General features: G+C 42.6%; 1 protein-coding gene across 1 annotated transcript in view; it reads right to left on the reverse strand.

Annotated features, from left to right (window-relative positions):
• Window positions 1–1,354: 1,354 nt before the first annotated feature.
• Window positions 1,355–27,338, reverse strand: part of LOC139747024 (uncharacterized) — a 32,686-nt gene continuing 6,702 nt past the window's right edge. Inside the window, exons 3-8 of the mRNA XM_071658761.1 lie at window positions 7,974–8,055; window positions 7,652–7,826; window positions 5,729–7,025; window positions 4,621–4,835; window positions 4,253–4,480; window positions 1,355–3,026 (exon numbers count right to left, since the gene is read on the reverse strand). Of these exons, the coding sequence (XP_071514862.1) occupies window positions 2,685–3,026; window positions 4,253–4,480; window positions 4,621–4,835; window positions 5,729–7,025; window positions 7,652–7,826; window positions 7,974–8,055 (2,339 nt within the window). The 3' untranslated portion in view covers window positions 1,355–2,684. The remainder of the gene's footprint in view (window positions 3,027–4,252; window positions 4,481–4,620; window positions 4,836–5,728; window positions 7,026–7,651; window positions 7,827–7,973; window positions 8,056–27,338) is intronic.

Below are 27,338 nucleotides of genomic sequence, written 5' to 3' on the forward strand. Positions count from 1 at the left end.
CTAAGCGACTGGAGCTTCCTTGTCGGGAGCAAGGTAAGATTGGCTCAAAACCTTTGTCCCAGTGCCCACGAGAATTGCCTTTTCACGTACCTGGCTTACCTGTGCTCAGTGTTCCTTGCTAGATACTGTATACATAGATGATGGTTTGATGAAGAAGTGGGTTGATAGATATACAGACACAGACAGATTGAGAACTGCATTGATGAACTGCATAATTCCACAAAACTTTACTTTACTTATGAGCAAGATCGTACATTCGTTAAGGATCCCCTAAAAAGGATATTTTCTCTTATCTAATTCGATGCAATAAAAGAAAATAAAGAAACAGCTGCATTTAAGGGGAAACGTTCTGGAAAACTGCGTAATACTACGCTTACTCAGCATAAGAAGAGATAATGTCTGTGCTTACAACGGATACATAAGACTTTTCTGTATCTGTCACGCGTATGTTGGCTTTCTGCATGTCAACATGGATATGGGATGATCTTTTTCCGATATGTCAAATGCGAGCGGGGGGGGGGAGTTGTCTGCATGTTTAACAAGCACAATGAAGAAATCTATATTCTGTGGCGTTTCTGGGATCCGCCTGAATGCATGTACGCCGCGAGTAAAGTCATCATCAGCAAGTCTGTGTCACCAGTGGATAAAAAGTAGTACGATCTGTGTGAGGAACTTCCATCTGCAAAGGAAACTGTTATTTCCCTGCTAGTGAACGTATGTGTTAGTGCATGTGTTATGAATGGCGATACTACATTTGTTGATGACTCTCAAAACTTGTGTAAGAGAATGAAAATAAAGAAATTCATGAAGGTTCCACAGGCGTTCATAGACCTGACCCTTGAAGAAAGGATTATCAGAAGACGGAAAGAAGAAAGAGACTTCCACAGACTATCTGTTACAGAAGAAAGGAGGTACCATAATGGTCCATCTTCGTGTTATCGGGTTCCATACAAACAGTGGGAAGTAGCAGTGAGAAACTTTCCTTAGACCCAAGCCTTGTTGACTGGGGGCACATGCAGGCATCCCACGAGAGCAATGGCCAGAATGATACCTGCAGAGCATGGAGAGGGCAGCAACTTCACGGCGGTCAGAAAGGAAGCGCTAGAAAGAGATGATGCCAGGAGAATTGATTAGAAGGAAGGATTTTGATTTCGCTCTTATTCAGAGGAAGGTAAACTACTTAACATCCCAAATGAGCAGTATTCTATTCTAGGGCAAATGATAGTAATTGAAATAGCTGCTCATATGAAGTAGGAATTACGACACCTTTACAGCTCTGCCTCATAAAATTAATGAAATCCCAAATTTTCTATATCTTAACTAATGTTTGAAGAAAACTCGATTGCATTGCAAATTTTTACTACACTCACCAAGTTCATATATCAATTATGTCTGTGAAAGATGGAATCCAAGATAGGTGTCATTGATTATTCAATAGTTATCCTTAGATTACGATGAACATAATTTTGTTTTCTCCTAGCTCTTATGAATTTAGAGAAAACGTAATAGTATGATAAACTTCATTATGTCTCATATAAAGGCATTATATATTGGGAAGAATATTATCCAGTATATGCAGCTAGACCATTTCAAAGGCAACAGAATCTCTGACACGCTTAAAAGATTGACGTATAGCATCATTTGACAGTGAGCAAAAACTACTCATAATTTGACATTCTGAGAATCATGTATCAATTGACATCACAAATGCTTATTGACATTTTACGCCAGGAAAGGGTTATGTATCACCTGACACAGCAAAAGAACCGATTGTCATTTGAAACAGCTCAAGCATTATGTCATGTGACACCAAGCGAGGATTATATTCATCATTCAACACAACAAAAAGGAATCGTGCGTCACTTGACACTGATTTAAGGTTATGTAGCAATGGACAATAAAATATGTGATGAACTCCGATAAAAGTGTCCCCTGAAAGAGTAGACGACACAACCCACCGACACTGGAGCATGTGACACTGAACTTGCTACATAGAGCAGACGACGCCGAGAATTCCAACAAGTAGAGCCTGTGACACAGAACATTAGCGGAGCATCCTGCACCAGACGTGGCGGCTCGTGGATCATGCCATATCAACTATGAGCATTGGATACTAGATATCGCTACTGGAGTGTAGTGGATGAGCGTGGAACATCAGCATCCCCCCAGTGGAGCATGTGAGATTAGACGTGGCATTTAGAGGCTTAGGATATGAGACATGGCTAGCTGACTGGGCCTCGTGATCATATCGACACCTCACAGGACAGTTCTAAAGGGGGGCGATAGATTACAAAGCTGCTACTGTGGACTCTAAGGAGCGTGAGGAATCACTCAAGTACATGCCAGAGTTATATATAGACCTTCAACCTACAAGCTGTAAATCTATTGTGCACCGGAATAAAAGATGATAGTAGTAATGAGTAGGAGTGTAAAGAGAAGAATAAAAAAAAAAACATTGATAGGTTTTGTTTCAGCATTTGGAAAAATTATATGAGAAATTATAGTACAAAAATAACATTAGCTTTCTTCGCCATATAATGATAGTGTGATTGGGTAGAAAAAAATCAACATAATAAAAAACAGGTCATTTGCCTTACGGAAACACAGACGAGGCACACAGCGACAATTTGAACGAATTAAGGATGATCCCAGAGGACCAAAGGGCCAAACTTTGCCCTCTCGCATTACCCAAAGATGTAAGACCAATAGATCAAGTTGAAGAGAACACACAGGACGAAGACACTGGAGCGAGACGCAATGATGATGGCCTTGGTAATATTGCTGATCCTGCCGAAGCCCTTAGGGTAGGCGCTGGCAGGAGGCTTGTCGTCGGGGGAGAAGGGCAACACCTTCGTCGGTGCCGGCAGGAAGGAGGTGGGGGCTGTGGCGACCCCAGGTATGGCGTCGCCCAGGGAATTGTCGATGACGGCGTGGAAGATGATGATGAAGAAGCTCACCACAATGCAGAAGATGAGCCAAATGTCCACCATCTTGAAGTAGGAGGTCTTGGGCAGCGACGCAGACACCTGGCAGGGAGTTGAGAGTGAGCGAGGGAAAAGTAGTGAGACTTAAGTTGAAAGTCTCATGAGGGAGAGGTGACGAGAGTGAGGTGAAGGATAGAGTGACAACTGATTATGACTAAGGAGCAGAAAATGTGATAATAGAATTACTAGACGTTCCTCGCAAATAGAAAGAACAGAGGAAAGGCTAACAAATAGAGCATTAATGAACAAAATAATCAGACAAGAGAAATTCCAAAGCGGTAAAACAGAAACTGAAAAGGAAGGATGAAAGCGATAAGAAGTATATATCTATATTTATTAGGTGTATTGCACTGACCTGTAGCGCATGATATTTCTATGATGCCAGTTTCTGTATCTCCGTTTTCTACATATAAGAGCCACTCAGAAATTCTTTACTTAGATCCTGGGAGATTTATGTGGAAAAACTAAGAACATATAGGATATTTATACCATTCAGACCCTGTTCATCCAGCTATCTCTGCCAGCGTTTCCTCTACAGATTCTTTGCGATCATCTTTATTCCTAAATTCCTTTGTCCAGTAACAACTTTTGCATTCATTTTAGTTAAATGAATGTAACTGTATTCATTCGACTCTCAAAATAAAAAAAAAAAAACACAAAATGTCGTGTCAAAGGGTCCTGTGTGTTTAAGATGGGAATGTGAGAGAAGAAAATGGAGAGAGAAACAGTGAGTGCAAAGATAATAAAAAATCTTAGAAAATTTGTCGACCTATCTGGACACACACACACGCCCAACACCAGCGTTCTGATTCGGCGGCAGAGTTTGGAAAGTGTTCATTATGCCATCGTCACTGCAAGGAAATAATCAAGAACCAAACACTTGGAGGCTGTTCACAGGCATGAGAGTTCAGATGCGAGTGAAGCAAAAAAATCACTTGTGGCAGCGGGATTCCTCTCACCAACGCTGTTCTTCCTCTCGGCAAAGGAATGTCAGCTATCGTTAACTTTATATCATCCTAAACACAGATCCAGTAATGGTGATCTGACGTGGATCTGGAATCAAGTGATCGATCCCTTGTTGGAAAAGGTGAGTAAGACCGAGACTCTTTAGACATGCGTCACCTTAACCTCACGTTTACATTTTGAGACTTAAGCATCTCTCTCTCTCTCTCTCTCTCTCTCTCTCTCTCTCTCTCTCTCTCTCTCTCTCTCTCTCTCTCTCTCTCTCTCTCTCTCTCTCTCTCTCTCTCTCTCTCTTCCATCCTCACCTGTGTAAATAGTGTAGCCATGACGAGCAGTGAGGTCAGAGTAGTCATGACTCGAACCTCGAAGATGTGCGGACGGAAGAAGAGGCTGACGTAGCTGATCAGCAAGAGGATCAGGGACGGCGTATAGATGTTCAGGATAGCATACCCAGAGCGCCGCTGGAGTGGGATCCGAACCCTCATCTCATCGTACTCCCCAATGTTGTCATATAGAAGATGAGGCTGCTCAAGCTGCGGAAGAAGGGGAAAGATTCAAGTTCCGAACTCACATGTACGAGAAACAAATCAGACTTCGATGGTTTTTGGAGAGTTTCGTTTTTCTGAGTGGAGGAGAACCTCAGATTCTTCCATATGGACCCAGCCATACAGACCTGATACTCGAGGAGGAGCTCGCTGCCGTGGTAAGAGGCGGTGGTGGTCAAGCCGTCGAACATGAGGTAGTTCTTGGAGGCAGAGAGCATGCGGAGGTGCATGTCGCAGTGCTGGACGTCGAACGGGTAGAGCACCAAGTTGAAGTCGCAAACGAAGGTGGTGCTATACTTCCTGGAGATGATGAGAGGATTCTCTTCGCCCGGGAATAGGTCCACTGCAGGAGGAAAACGAGAAGTCATCATCCGCGTGATGAAGATTGCTGGTGAAATCTTTCGTGGATAGAAACTTTTCTCCTCCCCTTTGTAAATGCTGACTTTATAATCACTTATTCTGGCCTTAATAAGCATTAGGCCAAACCCTGCAAAAATTAGGAGTGTTTACGCCGTTAAATGCGAGGCATGTAAATATATCTGTGTAGACCAGACTGGTAAGACTGTAACGGAGAGGTGTTATTGACACTGACTTTCAGTATGCAGGGATGACCACAAAATGGGATCGCTAAACATTGTCATGAAAAAGATCACCCTATAGATCTTGAAAATCCCGTTATTCTATACTCCTCTGCTGATTATGCCACAAGTAACGTCACTATATCTGTCTTAATTGCTAATACTAAGAACTTTGTCCCCAGGCAGTTTTAAAGCCTATCCTAGCATTAACCAAATCATTATGAGAGAATTGACAAAACGCGAAAACATTAAAAAAGCTGTTCATGACGCACCCAGCTACCCAGGTCAACCCCCGCCACTTGAGCCTCCTTAATCACTCTCCCTTACAAGGGTTACGACCAGACATAGCAGATAGTGCTTGGCTTAGAAGACTGGTGTTGGACGGCGGAAACCAAGTGTGATGTTGGGATTTAAATAACATTTTTAAATACAGGTACCTGATGAGGTGGGTTGTCTCTACGAAACATGTCGTGCTACATGTATAGAAAAATTATATGTTAAGTAAAATTGTATGATCTACAGAAGTGCAATTTCACCTTCATTATCAACATCTGTTACACTGTTTGCCGTTAGGCATGAGTTACATCACAACTCAGCCTCTTGCACGTCTCACGTGCAGAAGTATCGCCCCTGCTCATGATACACCCAAGCCTCTTACCTTCCCCAGGGGCGCCGCTGTCCCTCCTTGCTGGGGGCTTCAGTCGCTGGAGGTGTAGCGACGTCTCCACATCCACCGCCGTGTGCTGGTGTCCCTCTGTGTTGATGAAACCGATGGTCGGTGACCACAAGTCCATCATGCTGGCGAAGGGCACCTGGTTGAGCGTGTCGTTCGTCTTCAGGTTGCGGTACATAAGGCGGTTGTCGAACCAGGTCATCTCCATCTCGTACGAGAGCTGCATCGTCATCTGGGTCGTGTAGATAGTCGCAGATTCGATGCTGATCCGGAGCATCACTGGCAGACTGGCGGCGTCTTTTTCACTGCTGAGCCTCGGCGGCAAGTCTTTCTTGTAGTCCTCGGGTTTGCTGACGATTTCACAGTCGGCCTCGTCACTGCGATCGAGACAGTCATACTTCAGGTCGCAGCGGTGCTCGAGCGGGATGCAGGCGGCGTCGTCGCAAGTGTAGCTGTCCGAGGAACATGGCGTTAGGACTAGAGTCCTCGTCCCTCTTAGTTGGTTGCAGACTTTGGCCTCCAGGTGCCAGACGCGGCGCCCCATGGGCATGCCCATTGGCGCGTTGGCGTCGAGTCTCGCCAGAGTCTGGTTCTTGACGACGTTCGTCCAAAGCCATTCTTCCTCCTCTTTGTGGATTTGGTACTCGCCATATCCCCTGAAGATAAGACCACCCATTTCCTCCTGATAGGCGATGAGGTGAACGTTCCTCAGCTCCAGCTCACACGTCCCGAGGAACGAGAAGATCTGCAGCTCGGGGAACTCACATATAGCACACCTAAGGTTAGTGAGGCAGTCAATGTCAGCCAGACCGAAGGGTTCGACCTTGACGCAGTTCTCGTAGAAAACGCCGTTAGGTTCCCCGTCTTTCCAGGCTGGTGCTGGGGCGAGGGCGTTGTCGTAGTGGGTGACCCACGTGCCCTCGTCGCGGATGTCGATGATGGAGGCCCAAAAGTCGTCCCTACACAAGACCGGCTCATCAGGCCACGTCTGGGCCGAGAGGTTGAACCAAAAGTTCACCTCATCCATGCTGAGCGGGAGAGGCAGGTGGGTGCCCAGGGCCTCACAAATGTAGAATCCAAAGTCCTTTGGCGTCTTGGGGAACCAAAAGTAGATGAAGTCAGTGGTCCTCTGACAGAAGTACTCCAGTGGGACGTCATACTCGGTGACGTTAGACAATTTCCACTCCACTTCCCAGGATATAAAGTTGCCGTGAGGGTCGGCCCTACAGGCAGCCATCTCTGCTATCGTGTCCGCGCTGAGAACATAATCCCAGATGTTGACCTGCGGGAAGCGTCAGTAAAAACATTCCTTATAACATTCTGACTGTGATACTCAAGTGAAACCCATTTCAACAGAGACTCGTTACCATAACCTGAGTTCAGTCATTTACTGTGTCATATTCGAACCTGGCTATCTTCCCCAACAACGTAACCTGTACATCAATTCATTGACTGCAAAATCTATTGAGATATAATTCCGTGCTAAGAAAAGGTCTAAACGTAAACATATCCTTGGCCCACAGGAGTAAGAATTATTCAAGAGCTTCAACTTGCATCCCAAATCTTATGCATATTTTCTAAAAACGTTTAAAGAATCCTTACAAGCCATAGATTGATGTCCATAGAACCTGCACTTATATAGAGTTCGGTTAAAACTTGTAATTGATTATCTTAGGCTCTCACTACAGACTCACAAAACTCCATTGCATTTTCAGAACGGCTACGTAGCCCCAGATTTTGTCAAAAATACTTAAAAATCCTCAGAAACTCTGCTTGATCTCCTTAAGCCCCAGAATGATGATGAAGCCTTTTAACACAAGGCTTCAAAGGCTTCACGAAGCCTCGAAATTTAAAGTTTCGGATGCAATTAAATCCAGATGTTTTCTCGGATGCTGGAAGAGCTCTCACCTGCGACAGAGCGCCACTGAAACTCTCGTAGAGTTCGTCTGACTGGCCGAGACGAGCGTAGTCACCGTAAATCTGGCGGCCCACGTTGTAGGTCATCTCGTAGATGAGTTCCCCGTTTATAAAGGTGTTGTACACGTGCGTCAGGTGGTTGTAGGTGAAGCACAGGTGGTACCACCTGGAGGTGGAGGAGAGGAGGGAGGTAAACAGACAGAGACGAAGAGAAAGAGGAGATATCATAAAGAACTGCATGTAATCATGAGCCTTGAGAGAAATAGGTAAAGGGTCATGAGTAAAAAGAATGAAGAGTTAGTGCAGCACCCACCTGTATGCTCTCAACTTGTTCTTCACGAGCTGAAACTTCCAGCGATGGGCAATCACTGGTCTCACCCGGTCCAGCCACAGCTCTGTTGGCCAAAGGTGAAGGGAATTCAGTCATTTGTAACCAAGGTGTTTACAAGGAAGTCTCTGTCGTTCTTCCCACTGTCCCTATACACCCGTTCTCTTTGATTCTCCCCACCACCCTAGCTACCTCATTTATTTCCTCATATTCTTTCGGCCTTGCATTCTATAGTTAAGCATCACATCCCTATCTTAGAGCACCAGTCTTATCTCTATTACAAATCATTTCTGATCTTCTGGATGACTTGCACTGCAACATGTCACTACCTTGTGTATTTCGTGACGTGAATCTGAAAGAGTGATAACATCTGACTCACTGATATCTCTCGTCAAAATTCCCTAACCCCAACGCATGTTTTTTTTCCAGTGGCCCACCTACATCCATCTCATCCACTGACCTTGAAATGTCCTCCACTCTTCCATCATATCTGTTCATATCTTCTACCCCGACATGTAGCTCTTTTCTCCGTTGCTTTATTTGTCTATAATTACATTCCCTGAGTCCCTTATCTCTTATCACATGCAACCCACTTAATAACTCAGTCCATTAATAATTTCAGATTATTCTCCAGGCGCCCTCTGCTTTCCTGGCCTGTTTCTGCGACTTCCTATGACCGCACATCATTGCGGCATGAACCATCAGGTCTCCTGTAATCTAACCTTCACCATGCATTCACATGTACTCTAATTTATCTCTCTCTCTCTCTCTCTCTCTCTCTCTCTCTCTCTCTCTCTCTCTCTCTCTCTCTCTCTCTCTCTCTCTCTCTCTCTATCTATCTATCTATCTATCTATCTATCTATCTATCTATATATATATATGTATATATATATATATATATATATATATATATATATATATATATATATATATATATATACATATATATATATATATATATATATATATATATATATATATATATATATATATATATATATATATATTATCCCTGGGGATAGGGGAGAAAGAATACTTCCCACGTATTCCCTGCGTGTCGTAGAAGGCGACTAAAAGGGAAGGGAGCGGGGGGCTGGAAATCCTCCCCTCTCGTTTTTTTTTAATTTTCCAAAAGAAGGAACAGAGAAGGGGGCCAGGTGAGGATATTCCCTCAAAGGCCCAGTCCTCTGTTCTTAACGCTACCTCGCTATCGCGGGAAATGGCGAATAGTATGAAAAAAAAAAAAAAAAATATATATATATATATATATATATATATATATATATATATATATATATATATATATATATGTATATATATATATATATGGGAGGTAGCGCAAGGAAACAGGCGAAAGAAATGGCCCAACCCACCCCCATACACATGTATATACATACACGTCCACACACGCAAATATACATACCCATACATCTCAATGTACACATACATATGCACACACAGACACATACATATATACACATACACACAATTCATACTGTCTGCCTTTATTCATTCCTATCGCCACCTCGCCACACATGGAATAATATCGCCCTCCCCCCCTCATGTGTGCGAGGTAGCGCTAGGAAAGGACAACAAAGGCCCCATTCGTTCACACTCAGTCTCTAGCTGTCGTGCAATAATGCACCGAAACCACAGCTCCCTTTCCACATAGAGGCCCGACAGAACTTTCCAAGTTTTACCCCAGACGCTTCACATGCCCTGATTCAATCCATTGACAGCACGTCGACCTCAGTATACCACATCGATCCAATTCACTATATTCCTTGCCCACCTTTCACCCTCCTGCATGTTCAGGTCCCGATCACTCAAAATCTTTTTCACTTCATCTTTCCACCTGCAATTTGGTCTCCCACTTCTCCTCGTTCCCTCCACCTCTGACACATATATCCTCTTGGTTAATCTTCCCTCACTCATTCTCTCCATGTGCCCAAACCATTTCAAAACACCCTCTTCTACTCTCTCAACCATACTCTTTTTATTTCTACATATCTCTCTTACCCTTACATTACTTATTCGACCAAACCACCTCACACCACATATTATCCTCAAACCTCTCATTTCCAGCACATCCACCGTCCTGCGCACAACTCTATCCATAGCCCACGCCTGGCAATCATACAACATTGTTGGAACCACTATTCCTTCAAACATACCCATTTTTGCTTTCCGAGATAATGTTCTCGACTTCCACACATTCTTCAAGGCTCCCAGGATTTTCGCCCCCTCCCCCACCCTATGATCCACTTCCGCTTCAATGGTTCCATCCGCTGCCAGATCCACTCCCAGATATCTAAAACACTTTACTTCCTCCAGTTTTTCTCCATTCAAACTTACCTCCCAATTGACTTGACCCTCAACCCTACTGTACCTAATTACCTTGCTCTTATTCACATTTACTCTTAACTTTCTTCTTCCACACACTTTACCAAACTCAGTCACCAGCTTCTGCAGTTTCTCACATGAATCAGCCACCAGCGCTGTATCATCAGCGAACAACAACTGACTCACTTCAAAAGCTCTCTCATCCACAACAGACTTCATACTTGCCCCTCTTTCCAAAACTCTTGCATTCACCTCCCTAACAACCCCATCCATAAACAAATTAAACAACCATGGAGACATCACACACCCCTGTCGCAAACCTACATTCACTGAGAACCAATCACTTTCCTCTCTTCCTACACGTACACATGCCTTACATCCTCGATAAAAACTTTTCACTGCTTCTAACAACTTGCCTCCCACACCATATATATATATATATATATATATATATATATATATATATATATATATATATATATATATATATATATATATATATATATATATATATATATATCATATTATATATATATATATATATATTTTCTTTTTTTTTATACTTTGTCGCTGTCTCCCGCGTTTGCGACGTAGCGCAAAGAGACAGACGAAAGAAATGGCCCAACATACCCCATACACATGTATATACATACGTCCACACACGCAAATATACATACCTACACAGCTTTCCATGGTTTACCTCAGACGCTTCAAAAGCCTTGATTCAATCCACTGACAGCACGTCAACCCCGGTATACCACATCGCTCCAATTCACTCTATTCCTTGCCCTCCTTTCACCCTCCTGCATGTTCAGGCCCCGATCACACAAAATCTTTTTCACTCCATCTTCCCACCTCCAATTTGGTCTCCCTCTTCTCCTCGTTCCCTCCACCTCCGACACATATATCCTCTTGGTCAATCTTTCCTCACTCATTCTCTCCATGTGCCCAAACCACTTCAAAACACCCTCTTCTGCTCTCTCAACCACGCTCTTTTTATTTCCACACATCTCTCTTACCCTTACGTTACTCACTCGATCAAACCACCTCACACCACACATTGTCCTCAAACATCTCATTTCCAGCACATCCATCCTCCTGCGCACAACACTATCCATAGCCCACGCCTCGCAACCATACAACATTGTTGGAACCACTATTCCTTCAAACATACCCATTTTTGCTTTCCGAGATAATGTTCTCGACTTCCACACATTCTTCAAGGCCCCCAGAATTTTCGCCCCCTCCCCCACCCAATGATCCACTTCCGCTTCCATGGTTCCATCCGCTGCCAGATCCACTACCAGATATCTAAAACACTTCACTTCCTCCAGTTTCTCTCCATTCAAACTCACCTCCCAATTGACTTGACCCTCAACCCTACTGTACCTAATAACCTTGCTCTTATTCACATATATATATATATTATTATTATATATATTATTATATTATATATATATATATATATATATATATAAATTATTATATATATTATATATATATCATTCCCTGGGGATAGGGGAGAAAGAACACTTCCCACGTATTCCCTGCGTGTCGTAAAAGGCGACTAAAAGGGAAGGGAGCGGGGAATTGGAAATCATCCCCTGTCTCTTTTTTATTTTTTTTTTCCAAAGGAAGGAACAGAGAAGGGGGCTGGATGAGGAAGTTTCCTCAGATTTCTCGACTTCCAAACATTCTTCAAGGCTCCCAGAATTTTTGCCCCCTCCCCCACCCTATGATTCACTTCCGCTTCCATGGTTCCATCCGCTGCCAGATCCACTCCCAGATATCTAAAACACTTCACTTCCTCCAGTTTTTCTCCATTCAAACTTACCTCCCAATTGACTTGATCCTCAACCCTACTGTACCTAATTACCTTGCTCTTATTCACATTTACTCATAACTTTCTTCTTTCACACACTTTACCAAACTCCGTCACCAGCTTCTGCAGTTTATCACATGAATCAGCCACCAGCGCTGTATCATCAGCGAACAACAACTGACTCACTTCAAAAGCTCTCTCATCCACAACAGACTGCATACTTGCCCCTCTTTCCAAAACTCTTGCATTCACCTCCCTAACAACCCCATCCATAAACAAATTAAACAACCATGGAGACATCACAAACCCCTGCCGCAAACCTACATTCACTGAGAACCAATCACTTTCCTCTCTTCCTACACGTACATACTTACATCCTCGATAAAAACTTTTCACTGCTTCTTACAACTTGCCTCCCACACCATATATTCTTAATACCTTCCACAGAGCATCTCTATCAACTCTATCATATGCCTTCTCCAGATCCATAAATGCTACATACAAATCCATTTGCTTTTCTAAGTATTTCTCACATACATTCTTCAAAGCAAACACCTGATCCACACATCCTCTACCACTTCTGAAACCACGCGGCTCTTCCCCAATCTGATGCTCTGTACATGCCTTCACCCTCTCAATCAATACCCTCCAATATAATTTACCAGGAATACTCAACAAACTTATACCTCTGTAATTTGAGAACTCACTCTTATCCCCTTTGCCTTTGTACAATGGCACTTTGCAAGCATTCCGCCAATACTCAGGCACCTCACCATGAATCATACATACATTAAATAACCTTACCAACAAGTCAACAATTCAGTCACCCCCTGTTTTAATAAATTGCAGTGCAATACCATCCAAACCTGCTGCTTTTCTGGCTTTCATCTTCCGTAAAGCTTTTACTACCTCTTCTCTATTTACCAAATCATTTTCCCCAACCCTCTCACTTTGCACACCACCTCGACCAAGACACCCCACATCTGCCACTCTATCATCAAACACATTCAACAAACCTTCAAAATACTCACTCCATCTCCTTCTCACATCACCACTACTTGTTATCACCTCCCCATTTGCCCCCTTCACTGAAGTTCCCATTTGCTCCCTTGTCTTACGCACTTTATTTACCTCCTTCCAGAACATCTTTTTATTCTCCCTGAAATTTAATGATACTCTCTCGCCCCAACTCTCATTTGCCCTCTTTTTCACATCTTGCACCTTTCTCTTGACCTCCTGCCTCTTTCTTTTATACATCTCCCTCTCATTTGCATTTTTTCCCTGCAAAAATCGTTCAAATGCCTCTCTCTTCTCTTTCACTAATAATTTTACTTCTTCATCCCACCACTCACTACGTTTTCTAATCAACCCACCTCCCACGCTTCTCATGCCACAAGCATCTTTTGCGCAAGCCTTCACTGCTTCCCTAAATACATACCATCCCTCCCCCACGCCCCTTACCTCTTTTGTTCTCACCTTTTTCCATTCTGTACTGAGTCTTTCCTGGTACTTCCTCATACAAGTCTCCTTCCCAAGCTCACTTACTCTCACCACTCTCTTCACCCCAACATTCTCTCTTCTTTTCTGGAAACCCCCACAAATCTTCACCTTTGCTTCCACAAGATAATGATCAGACATCCCTCCAGCTGCACCTCTCAGCACATTAACATCCAAAAGTCTCTCTTTCGTGCGTCTGTCAATTAACACGTAATCCAATAACGCTCTCTGGCCATCTCTCCTACTTACATACGTATACTTATGTATATCTCGCTTTTTAAACCAGGTATTCCCAATCACCAGTCCTTTTTCAGCACATAAATCTACAAGCTCTTCACTATTTCCATTTACAACACTGAACACTCCATATATACCAATTACTCCCTCAACTGCCACATTACTCACCTTTGCATTCAAATCACCCATCACTATAACCCGGTCTTGTGCATCAAAACCACTTACATACTCATTCAGCTGCTCCCAAAACACTTGCCTCTCATGATTTTTCTTCTCATGCCCAGGTGCATATGCACCAATAATCACCCATCTCTCTCCATCAACTTTCAGTTTTACCCATATCAATCTAGAATTTACTTCTTACACTCAATCCCATACTCCCACTACTCCTGATTCAGGAGTAGTGCTACTCCTTCCCTTCCTCTTGTCCTCTCACTAACCCCTGACTTTAGTCTCAAGACCTTCCCAAACCACTCTTCCCCTTTACCCTTGAGCTTCGTTTTACTCAGAGCCAAAACATCCAGGTTCCTTTCCTCAAACATACTACCTGTCTCTCCTTTTTTCTCATCTTGGGTACATCCACACACATTTAGACACCCCAATCTGAGCCTTCGAGGAGGATGAGCACTCCTCGCGTGACTCCTTCTTCTGTTTCCCCTTTCAGAAAGTTAAAATACAAGGAGGGGAGGGTTTCTGGCCCCCCGCTCCGTCCCCTTTAGTCGCCTTCTACGACACGTGAGGAATGCGTGGGAAGTATTCTTAATCCCCTATCCCCAGGGATAGGGGATTATATATATATATATATATATATATATATATATATATATATATATATATATATATATATATATATATATATATATATATACACATATAAATATATATATATATATATATATATATATATATATATATATATATATATATATATATATATATATATATATATATATACAACATATATATATATATATATATATATATATATATATATATATATATATATATATACAACATTCTTGGAAGTGGTTCCAACAATGTTGTATGGTTGCGAGGCGTAGGCTATGGATAGAGTTGTCAGCAGGAAGATGGATGTGCTGGAAATGAGATGTTTGAGGACAATGTGTGGTGTGCGGTGGTTTGATCGAGTAAGTAACGTAAGGGTAAGAGAGATGTGTGGAAATAAAAAGAGCGTGGTTGAGAGAGCAGAAGAGGGTGTTTTGAAATGGTTTGGGCACATGGAGAGAATGAGTGAGGAAAGATTGACCAAGAGGATATATGTGTCGGAGGTGGAGGGAACGAGGAGAAGTGGGAGACCAAATTGGAGGTGGAAAGATGGAGTGAAAAAGATTTTGTGTGATCGGGGCCTGAACATGCAGGAGGGTGAAAGGAGGGCAAAGAATAGAGTGAATCGGATCGATGTGATATATCGGGGTTGACGTGCTGTCAGTGGATTGAATCAGGGCATGTGAAGCATCTGGGGTAAACCATGGAAAGGTGTGTAGGTATGTATTGGTATGTATGTATGTATGTAGGTATGTATGTATATACATGTGTATGGGGGTGGGTTGGGCCATTTCTTTCGTCTGTTTCCTTGCGCTACCTCGCAAACGCGGGAGACAGCGACAAAGAAAAAAAAAAAAAAATATATATATATATATATATATATATATATATATATATATATATATATATATATATATATATATATATATTATCCCTGCGGATAGGGGAGAAAGAATACTTCCCACGTATTCCCTGCGTGTTGTAAAAGGCGACTAAAAGGGAAGGGAGCGGGTGGCTGGAAATCCTCCCCTCTCGTTTTTTTTTTAATTTTCCAGAAGGAACGGTGAAGGGGGCCAGATGAGGATATTTTCTCAAAGGCCCAGTCCTCTGTTCTTAACGCTACCTTGCTAACGCGGGAAATGGTGAATAGTATGAAAGAAAAAGAAATATATATATATATATATATATATATATATATATATATATATATATATATATATATATATATATAGGGGATAGGGGATTAAGAATACTTCCCACGTATTCCCTGCATGTCGTAGAAGGCGACTAAAAGTGGAGAGAGTGGGGGGCTGGAAATCCTCCCCTCTCGTTTTTTTTTCAATTTTCCAAAAGAAGGAACAGAGGGGGCCAGGTGAGGATATTCGAAAAAAGGCCCAGTCCTCTGTTCTTAACGCTACCTCGCTAACACGGAAAATGCCGAATAGTTTAAAAGAAAAAAAAAAGAATATATATATATATATATATATATATATATATATATATATATATATATATATATATATATATATATATATATATGTATATATATATAAGCACATATATATGTATATATATATATGTATTTGCTTTGTCTCTGTCTCCCGTGTTAGCGAGGTAGCGTAAGGAAACAGACGAAAGAATGGCCCATCCCGCCCACATTTTTTTTATTTTATTTTCATTATACTTTGTCGCTGTCTCCCGCGTTTGCGAGGTAGCGCAAGGAAACAGACGACAGAAATGGCCCAAACCCCCCCCCCCCCATACACATGTATATACATACGTCCACACACGCAAATATGCACCTACACAGCTTTCCATGGTTTACCCCAGACGCTTCACATGCCTTGATTCAATCCACTGACAGCACGTCAACCCCGGTATACCACATCGCTCCAATTCACTCTATTCCTTGCCCTCCTTTCACCCTCCTGCATGTTCAGGCCCCGATCACACAAAATCTTTTTCACTCCATCTTTCCACCTCCAATTTGGTCTCCCTCTTCTCCTCGTTCCCTCCACCTCCGACACATATATCCTCTTGGTCAATCTTTCCTCACTCATTCTCTCCATGTGCCCAAACCACTTCAAAACACCCTCTTCTGCTCTCTCAACCACGCTCTTTTTATTTCCACACATCTCTCTTACCCTTACGTTACTCACTCGATCAAAACACCTCACACCACACATTGTCCTCAAACATCTCATTTCCAGCACATCCATCCTCCTGCGCACAACTCTATCCATAGCCCACGCCTCGCAACCATACAACATTGTTGGAACCACTATTCCTTCAAACATACCCATTTTTGCTTTCCGAGATAATGTTCTCGACTTCCACACATTCTTCAAGGCCCCCAGAATTTTCGCCCCCTCCCCCACCCTATGATCCACTTCCGCTTCCATGGTTCTATCCGCTGCCAAATCCACTCCCAGATATCTAAAACACTTTACTTCCTCCAGTTTTTCTCCATTCAAACTCACCTCCCAATTGACTTGACCCTCAACCCTACTGTACCTAATAACCTTGCTCTTATTCACATTTACTCTTAACTTTCTTCTTCCACACACTTTACCAAACTCAGTCACCAGCTTCTGCAGTTTATGACATGAATCAGCCACCAGCGCTGTATCATCAGCGAACAACAACTGACTCACTTCCCAAGCTCTCTCATCCCCAACAGACTTCATACTTGCCCCTCTTTCCAAAACTCTTGCATTTACCTCCCTAACAACCCCATCCATAAACAAATTAAACAACCATGGAGACATCACACACCCCTGCCGCAAACCTACATTCACTGAGAACCAATCACTTTCCTCTCTTCCTACACGTACACATGCCTTACATCCTCGATAAAAACTTTTCACTGCTTCTAACAACTTTCCTCCCGCACCATATATTCTTAATACCTTCCACAGAGCATCTCTATCAACTCTATCATATGCCTTCTCCAGATCCATAAATGCTACATACTAATCCATTTGCTTTTCTAAGTATTTCTCACATACATTCTTCAAAGCAAACACCTGATCCACACATCCTCTACCACTTCTGAAACCACACAGCTCTTCCCCATTCTGATGCTCTGTACATGCCTTCACCCTCTCAATCAATACCCTCCCATATAATTTACCAGGAATACTCAACAAACTTATACCTCTGTAATTTGAGCACTCACTCTTATCCCCTTTGCCTTTGTACAATGGCACTATGCACGCATTCCGCCAATCCTCAGGCACCTCACCATGAGTCATACATACATTAAATAACCTTACCAACCAGTCAGCAATACAGTCACCCCCTTTTTTTATAAACATACACATGTATATACATACATGTCCACCCATGCGCAATATACATACCTATACATCTCAATGTACACATATATATACACACACAGACATATACATATATACACATGTACATAATTCATACTGTCTGCCCTTACTTGTTCCCATCGCCACCTCGCCACACATGGAATAACAACCCCCTCCCCCCTCATGTGTGCGAGGTAGCGCGAGGAAAAACACCAAAGGCCCCATTTGTTCACACTCAGTCTCTAGCTGTCATGTAATAATGCACCGAAACCACAGCTCCCTTTCCACATCCAGGCCCCACACACTTTGCATGGTTTACCCCGGACGCTTCACATGCCCTGGTTCAATCCATTGACAGCACGTCGACCCCGGTTTACCACATTGTTCCAATTCACTCTATTCCTTGCACGCCTTTCACCCTCCTGCATGTCCAGGCCCCGTTCACTCAAAATCTTTCTCACTCCATCTTTCCACCTCCAATTTGGTCTCCTACTTCTCCTCGTTCCCTCCACCTCTGACACATATATCCTCTTGGTCAATCTTTCCCCACTCATTCTCTCCATGTGACCAAACCATTTCAAAACACCCTCTTCTGCTCTCTCAACCACACTCTTTTTATTTCCACACATCTCTCTCACCCTTACATTACTTACTCGATCAAACCACCTCACACCACATATTGTCCTCAAACATCTCATTTCCAGCACATCCACCCTCCTGCGCACAACTCTATCCATAGCCCACGCCTCGCAACCATACAACATTGTTGGAACTACTATACCTTCAAACATACCCATTTTTGCTTTCCGAGATAATGTTCTCGACTTCCACACATTCTTCAAGGCTCCCAGGATTTTCGCCCTCTCCCCTACCCTATGATCCACTTCCGCTTCCATGGTTCCATCCGCTGCCAGATCCACTCCCAGATATCTAAAACACTTTACTTCCTCCAGTTTTTCTCCATTCAGTCTTACCTCCCAATTGACTTGACCCTCAACCCTACTGTACCTAATTACCTTGCTCTTATTCACATTTACTCTTAACTTACTTCTTTCACACACTTTACCAAACTCACTCACCAGCTTCTGCAGTTTCTCACATGAATCAGCCACCAGCGCTGTATCATCAGCGAACAACAACTGACTCACTTCCCAAGCTCTCTCATCCACAACAGACTTCATACTTGCCCCTCTTTCCAAAACTCTTGCATTCACCTCCCTAACAACCCCATCCATAAACAAATTAAACAACCATGGAGACATCACACACCCCTGCCGCAAACCTACATTCACTGAGAACCAATCACTTTCCTCTCTTCCTACACGTACACATGCCTTACAACCTCGATAAAAACTTTTCACTGCTTCTAACAACTTGCCTCCTACACCACATATTCTTAATACCTTCCACAGAGCATCTCTATCAACTCTATCATATGCCTTCTCCAGATCCATAAATGCTACATACAAATCCATTTCCTTTTCTAAGTATTTCTCACATACATTCTTCAAAGCAAACACCTGATCCACACATTCTCTACCACTTCATATATATATATATATATATATATATATATATATATATATATATATATATATATATATATATATATATATATATATATATTTTTTTTTTTTTTTTTTTTTTTTGCGTTTGCGAGGTAGCGCAAGGAAACAGACGAAAGAAATGGCCAAACCCACCCACCCCATACACATGTATATACATATGTCCACACACACGCAAATATACATACCTACACAGTTTTCCATGGTTTACCCTAGACGCTTCACATGCCTTGATTCAATCCACTGACAGCACGTCAACCCCTGTATACCACATCGCTCCAATTCACTCTATTCCTTGCCCTCTTTTCACCCTCCTGCATGTTCAGGCCCCGATCACACAAAATCTTTTTCACTCCATCTTTCCACCTCCAATTTGGTCTCCCACTTCTCCTCGTTCCCTCCACCTCCGACACATATATCCTCTTGGTCAATCTTTCCTCACTCATTCTCTCCATGTGACCAAACCATTTCAAAACACCCTCTTCTGCTCTCTCAACCACGCTCTTTTTATTTCCACACATCTCTCTTACCCTTACGTTACTTACTCGATCAAACCACCTCACACCACACATTGTCCTCAAACATCTCATTTCCAGCACATCCATCCTCCTGCGCACAACTCTATCCATAGTCCACGCCTCGCAACCATGCAACATTGTTGGAACCACTATTCCTTCAAACATACCCATTTTTGCTTTCCGAGATAATGTTCTCGACTTCCACACATTCTTCAAGGCTCCCAGAATTTTCGCCCCCTCCCCCACCCTATGATTCACTTCCGCTTCCATGGTTCCATCCGCTGCCAGATCCACTCCCAGATATCTAAAACACTTCACTTCCTCCAGTTTTCCTCCATTCAAACTCACCTCCCAATTGACTTGACCGTCAACCCTACTGTACCTAATAACCTTGCTCTTATTCACATTTACTCTTAACTTTCTTCTTTCACACACTTTACCAAACTCAGTCACCAGCTTCTGCAGTTTCTCACATGAATCAGCCACCAGCGCTATATCATCAGCGAACAACAACTGACTCACTTCCCAAGCTCTCTCATCCCCAACAGACTTCATACTTGCCACTCTTTCCAAAACTCTTGCATTCACCTCCCTAACAACCCCATCCATAAACAAATTAAACAACCATGGAGACATCACACACCCCTGCCGCAAACCTACATTCACTAAGAACCAATCACTTTCCTCTCTTCCTACACGTACACATGCCTTACATCCTCGATAAAAACTTTTCACTGCTTCTAACAACTTGCCTCCCACACCATATATTCTTAATACCTTCCACAGAGCATCTCTATCAACTCCTGAAACAGGAGTTGTGGAAGTATGTGATACAATGTATGAAAGTAAATTATCGATTAATATGGGTAAAACTGAAAGTTGATGGAGAGAGATGGGTGATTATTGGTGCATATGCACATGGGCATGAGAAGAAAGATCATGAGAGGCAAGTGTTTTGGGAGCAGCTAAATGAGTGTGTTAGTGGTTTTGATGCACGAGACCGGGTTATAGTGTTGGGTGATTTGAATGCAAAGGTGAGTTACGTGGCAGTTGAGGGAATAATTGGTATCCATGGGGTGTTCAGTGTTGTAAATGGAAATGGTGAAGAGCTTGTAGATTTATGTGCTGAAAAAGGACTGATGATTGGGAATACCTGGTTTAAAAAGCGAGATATACATAAGTATACTTATGTAAGTAGGAGAGATGGCCAGAGAGCGTTATTGGATTACGTGTTAATTGACAGGCGCGCGAAAGAGAGACTTTTGGATGTTAATGTGCTGAGAGGTGCAACTGGAGGGATGTCTGATCATTATCTTGTGGAGGCTAAGGTGAAGATTTGTATGGGTTTTCAGAAAAGAAGAGTGAATGTTGGGGTAAAGAGGGTGGTGAGAGTAAGTGAGCTTGGGAAGAAAGACTTGTGTGAGGAAGTACCAGGAGAGACTGAGTGCAGAATGGAAAAGGGTGAGAACAATGGAAGTAAGGGGAGTGGGGGAGGAATGGGATGTATTTAGGGAATCAGTGATGGATTGCGCAAAAGATGATTGTGGCATGAGAAGAGTGGGAGGTGGGTTGATTAGAAAGGGTAGTGAGTGGTGGGATGAAGAAGTAAGAGTATTAGTGAAAGAGAAGAGAGAGGTATTTGGACGATTTTTGCAGGGAAAAAATGCAATTGAGTGGGAGACGTATAAAAGAAAGAGACAGGAGGTCAAGAGAAAGGTGCAAGAGGTGAAAAAAAGGGCAAATGAGAGTTGGGGTGAGAGAGTATCATTAAATTTTAGGGAGAATAAAAAGATGTTTTGGAAGGAGGTAAATAAAGTGCGTAAGACAAGGGAGCAAATGGGAACTTCAGTGAAGGGCGCAAATGGGAGGTGATAACAAGTAGTGGTGATGTGAGAAGGAGATGGAGTGAGTATTTTGAAGGTTTGTTGAATGTGTTTGATGATAGAGTGGCAGATATAGGGTGTTTTGGTCGAGGTGGTGTGCAAAGTGAGAGGGTTAGGGAAAATGATTTGGTAAACAGAGAAGAGGTAGTAAAAGCTTTGCGGAAGATGAAAGCCGGCAAGGCAGCAGGTTTGGATGGTATTGCAGTGGAATTTATTAAAAAAGGGGGTGACTGTATTGTTGACTGGTTGGTAAGGTTATTTAATGTATGTATGACTCATGGTGAGGTGCCTGAGGATTGGCGGAATGCGTGCATAGTGCCGTTGTACAAAGGCAAAGGAGATAAGATTGAGTGCTCAAATTACAGAGGTATAAGTTTGTTGAGTATTCCTGGCAAATCATATGGGAGGGTATTGATTGAGAGGGTGAAGGCATGTACAGAGCATCAGATTGGGGAAGAGCAGTGTGGTTTCAGAAGTGGTAGAGGATGTGTGGATCAGGTGTTTGCTTTGAAAAATGTATGTGAGAAATACTTAGAAAAGCAAATGGATTTGTATGTAGCATATATATATATATATATATATATATATATATATATATATATATATATATATATATATATATATATATATATATATATTATATTATTTTATTTATATTATCATTTTTATTATACTTTGTCGCTGTCTCCCGCGTTTGCGAGGTAGCGCAAGGAAACAGACGAAAGAAATGGCCCAAGCCCCCCCCCCCCCATACACATGTATATACATACGTCCACACACGCAAATATACATACCCACATAGCTTTCCATGGTTTACCCCAGACACTTCACATGCCCTGATTCAATCCACTGACAGCACGTCAACCCCGGTATACCACATCGATCCAATTCACTCTATTCCTTGCCCTCCTTTCACCCTCCTGCATATTCAGGCCACGATCACACAAAATCTTTTTCACTCCATTTTTCCACCGCCAATTTGGTCTCCCCCCCCCCCTCCTCGTTCCCTCCACCTCCGACACATAAATCCTCGTGGTCAATCTTTCCTCACTCATTCTCTCCATGTGCCCAAACCACTTCAAAACACCCTCTTCTGCTCTCTCAACCACGCTCTTTTTATTTCCACACATCTCTCTTACCCTTACGTTACTCACTCGATCAAACCACCTTACACCACACATTGTCCTCAAACATCTCATTTCCAGCACATCCATCCTCCTGCGCACAACTCTATCCATAGCCCACGCCTCGCAACCATACAACATTGTTGGAACCACTATTCCTTCAAACATACCCATTTTTGCTTTCCGAGATAATGTTCTCGACTTCCACACATTCTTCAAGGCCCCCAGAATTTTCGCCCCCTCCCCCACCCTATGATCCACTTCCGCTTCCATGGTTCCATCCGCTGCCAGATCCACTCCCAGATATCTAAAACACTTCACTTCCTCCAGTTTTTCCTCCATTCAAACTCACCTCCCAATTGACTTGACCCTCAACCCTACTGTACCTAATAACCTTGCTCTTATTCACATTTACTCTTAACTTTCTTCTTCCACACACTTTACCAAACTCAGTCACCAGCTTCTGCAGTTTCTCACATGAATCAGCCACCAGCGCTGTATCATCAGCGAACAACAACTGACTCACTTCCCAAGCTCTCTCATCCCCAACAGACTTCATACTTGCCCCTCTTTCCAAAACTCTTGCATTTACCTCCCTAACAACCCCATCCATAAACAAATTAAACAACCATAGAGACATCACACACCCCTGCCGCAAACCTACATTCACTGAGAACCAATCACTTTCCTCTCTTCCTACACGTACACATGCCTTACATCCTCGATAAAAACTTTTCACTGCTTCTAACAACTTTCCTCCCACACCATATATTCTTAATACCTTCGACAGAGCATCTCTATCAACTCTATCATATGCCTTCTCCAGATCCATAAATGCTACATACAAATCCATTTGCTTTTCTAAGTATTTCTCACATACATTCTTCAAAGCAAACACCTGATCCACACATCCTCTACCACTTCTGAAACCACACTGCTCTTCCCCAATCTGATGCTCTGTACATGCCTTCACCCTCTCAATCAATACCCTCCCATATAATTTACCAGGAATACACAACAAACTTATACCTCTGTAATTTGAGCACTCACTCTTATCCCCTTTGCCTTTGTACAATGGCACTATGCACGCATTCCGCCAATCCTCAGGCACCTCACCATGAGTCATACATACATTAAATAACCTTACCAACCAGTCAACAATACAGTCACCCCCTTTTTTAATAAATTCCACTGCAATACCATCCAAACCCTGCTGCCTTGCCGGCTTTCATCTTCCGCAAAGCTTTCACTACCTCTTCTCTGTTTACCAAATCATTTTCCCTAACCCTCTCACTTTGCACACCACCTCGACCAAAACACCTTTATATCTGCCACTCTATCATCAAACACATTCAACAAACCTTCAAAATACTCACTCCATCTCCTCTCACATCACCACTACTTGTTATCACCTCCCCATTTGCGCCCTTCACTGAAGTTCCCATTTGCTCCCTTGTCTTACGCACTTTATTTACCTCCTTCCAGAACATCTTTTTATTCTCCCTGAAATTTAATGATACTCTCTCACCCCAACTCTCATTTGCCCTTTTTTTCACCTCTTGCACCTTTCTCTTGACCTCCTGTCTCTTTCTTTTATACATCTCCCACTCAATTGCATTTTTTCCCTGCAAAAATCGTCCAAATGCCTCTCTCTTCTCTTTCACTAATACTCTTACTTCTTCATCCCACCACTCACTACCCTTTCTAATCAACCCACCTCCCACTCTTCTCATGCCACAAGCATCTTTTGCGCAATCCATCACTGATTCCCTAAATACATCCCATTCCTCCCCCACTCCCCTTACTTCCATTGTTCTCACCTTTTTCCATTCTGTACTCAGTCTCTCCTGGTACTTCCTCACACAAGTCTCCTTCCCAAGCTCACTTACTCTCACCACCCTCTTCACCCCAACATTCACTCTTCTTTTCTGAAAACCCATACAAATCTTCACCTTAGCCTCCACAAGATAATGATCAGACATCCCTCCAGTTGCACCTCTCAGCACATTAACATCCAAAAGTCTCTCGCACGCCTGTCAATTAACAAGTAATCCAATAACGCTCTCTGGCCATCTCTCCTACTTACATAAGTATACTTATGTATATCTCGCTTTTTAAACCAGGTATTCCCAATCATCAGTCCTTTTTCAGCACATAAATCTACAAGCTCTTCACCATTTCCATTTACAACACTAAACACCCCATGTATACCAATTATTCCCTCAACTGCCACATTACTCACCTTTGCATTCAAATCACCCATCACTATAACCCGGTCTCGTGCATCAAAACCACTAACACACTCATTCAGCTGCTCCCAAAACACTTGCCTCTCATGATCTTTCTTCTCATGCCCGGGTGCATATGCACCAATAATCACCCACCTCTCTCCATCAACTTTCAGTTTTACCCATATTAATCGAGAATTTACTTTCTTAAATTCTATCACATACTCCCACAACTCCTGTTTCAGGAGTATTGCTACTCCTTCCCTTGCTCTTGTCCTCTCACTAACCCCTGACTTTACTCCCCAGACATTCCCAAACCACTCTTCCCCTTTACCCTTGAGCTTCGTTTCACTCAGAGCCAAAACATCCAGGTTCCTTTCCTCAAACATACTACCTATCTCTCCTTTTTTCACATCTTGGTTACATCCACACACATTTAGGCACCCCACTCTGAGCCTTCGAGGAGGATGAGCACTCCCGCGTGACTCCTTCTTCTGTTTCCCATTTTAGAAAGTTAATACAAGGAGGGGAGGATTTCTGGCCCCCCGCTCCCGTCCCCTCTAGTCGCTTTCTACGACACGCGAGGAATACGTGGGAAGTATTCTTTCACCCCTATCCCCAGGGATAATATACATATATATATACATACACACACACACACACACACATACACATACACACGCACATGTGTATATATATATATATATATATATATATATATATATATATATATATATATATATATATATATATATATATATATATATATATATATATATATATATATATATATATATATATATATATATATATATATATATATATATATATATATATATATATATATATATATATATATATATTATGCCTGGGGGTAGGGGAGAAAGAATACTTCCCACGAATTCCTCAAGTATCGTAGAAGACGACTAAAGGGGACAAGAGCGGGGGCCAAAAACCCTCCCCTCCTTGTATTTTAACTTACTAAAAGGGGAAACAGAAGAAGGAGTCACGTGGGGAGTGCTCATGCTCTTCGAAGGCTCAGAGTGGGGTGTCTAAATGTGTGTGGATGTACCCAAGATGAGAAAAAAGGAGAGATAGGTAGCATGTTTGAGGAAAGGAACCTGGATGTTTTGGCGCTGAGTGAAACGAAGCTCAAGAGTACAGGGGAACAGTGGTTCGGGAATGTCTTGTGAGTAAAGTCAGGGGTTAGTGAGAGGACAAGAGTTGTGGGAGTTGTGGGAGTATGCGATAGAGTGTAAGAAAGTAAATTCTAGATCGATATGGGTAAAACTGAAAGTTGATGGAGAGAGATGGGTGATTATTGATGCATATGCACCTGGGCATGAGAAGAAAATCATGAAAGGCAAGTTTTTTGGGAGCAGCCGAATGAGTGTGTTAGTGGTTTTGATGCACGAGACCGGGTTATAGTGATGGGTGATTTAAATGCAAAGGTGAGTAATGTGGCAGTTGAGGGAATAATTGGTATACATGGGGTTTTCAGTGTTGTAAATGGAAATGGTGAAGAGCTTGTACCTTTATGTGCTGAAGAAGGACTGGTGATTGGGAATACCTGGTTTAAAAAGCGAGATATGGATAAGTATACGTATGTAAATAGGAGAGATGGCCAGAGAGCGTTATTGGATTACGTGTTAATTGATAGGCGCGCGAAAGAAAGACTTTTGGATGTTAATGTGCTGAGAGGTGCAACTGGAGGGATGTCTGATCATTATCTTGTGGAGACGAAGGTGAAGATCTGTAGGGGTTTTCAGAAAGAAGAGAGAATGTTAGGGAGAAGAGAGTGGTGAGAGTAAGTGAGCTTAGGAAGGAGACTTGTGTGAGGAAGTACCAGGAGAGACTGAGTACAAAATGGAAAAAGGTGAGAACAAAGGAGTTAAGGGGAGTGGGGGAGGAATGGGATGTATTTAGGGAAGCAGTGATGGCTTGCGCAAAAGGTGCTTGTGGCATGAGAAGCGTGGGAGGTGGGTTGATTAGAAAGGGTAATGAGTGGTGGGATGAAGAAGTAAGATTAT

This window comes from Panulirus ornatus, chromosome 67, assembly GCF_036320965.1.
Source record: "Panulirus ornatus isolate Po-2019 chromosome 67, ASM3632096v1, whole genome shotgun sequence".
NCBI lineage: Eukaryota > Metazoa > Arthropoda > Malacostraca > Decapoda > Palinuridae > Panulirus > Panulirus ornatus.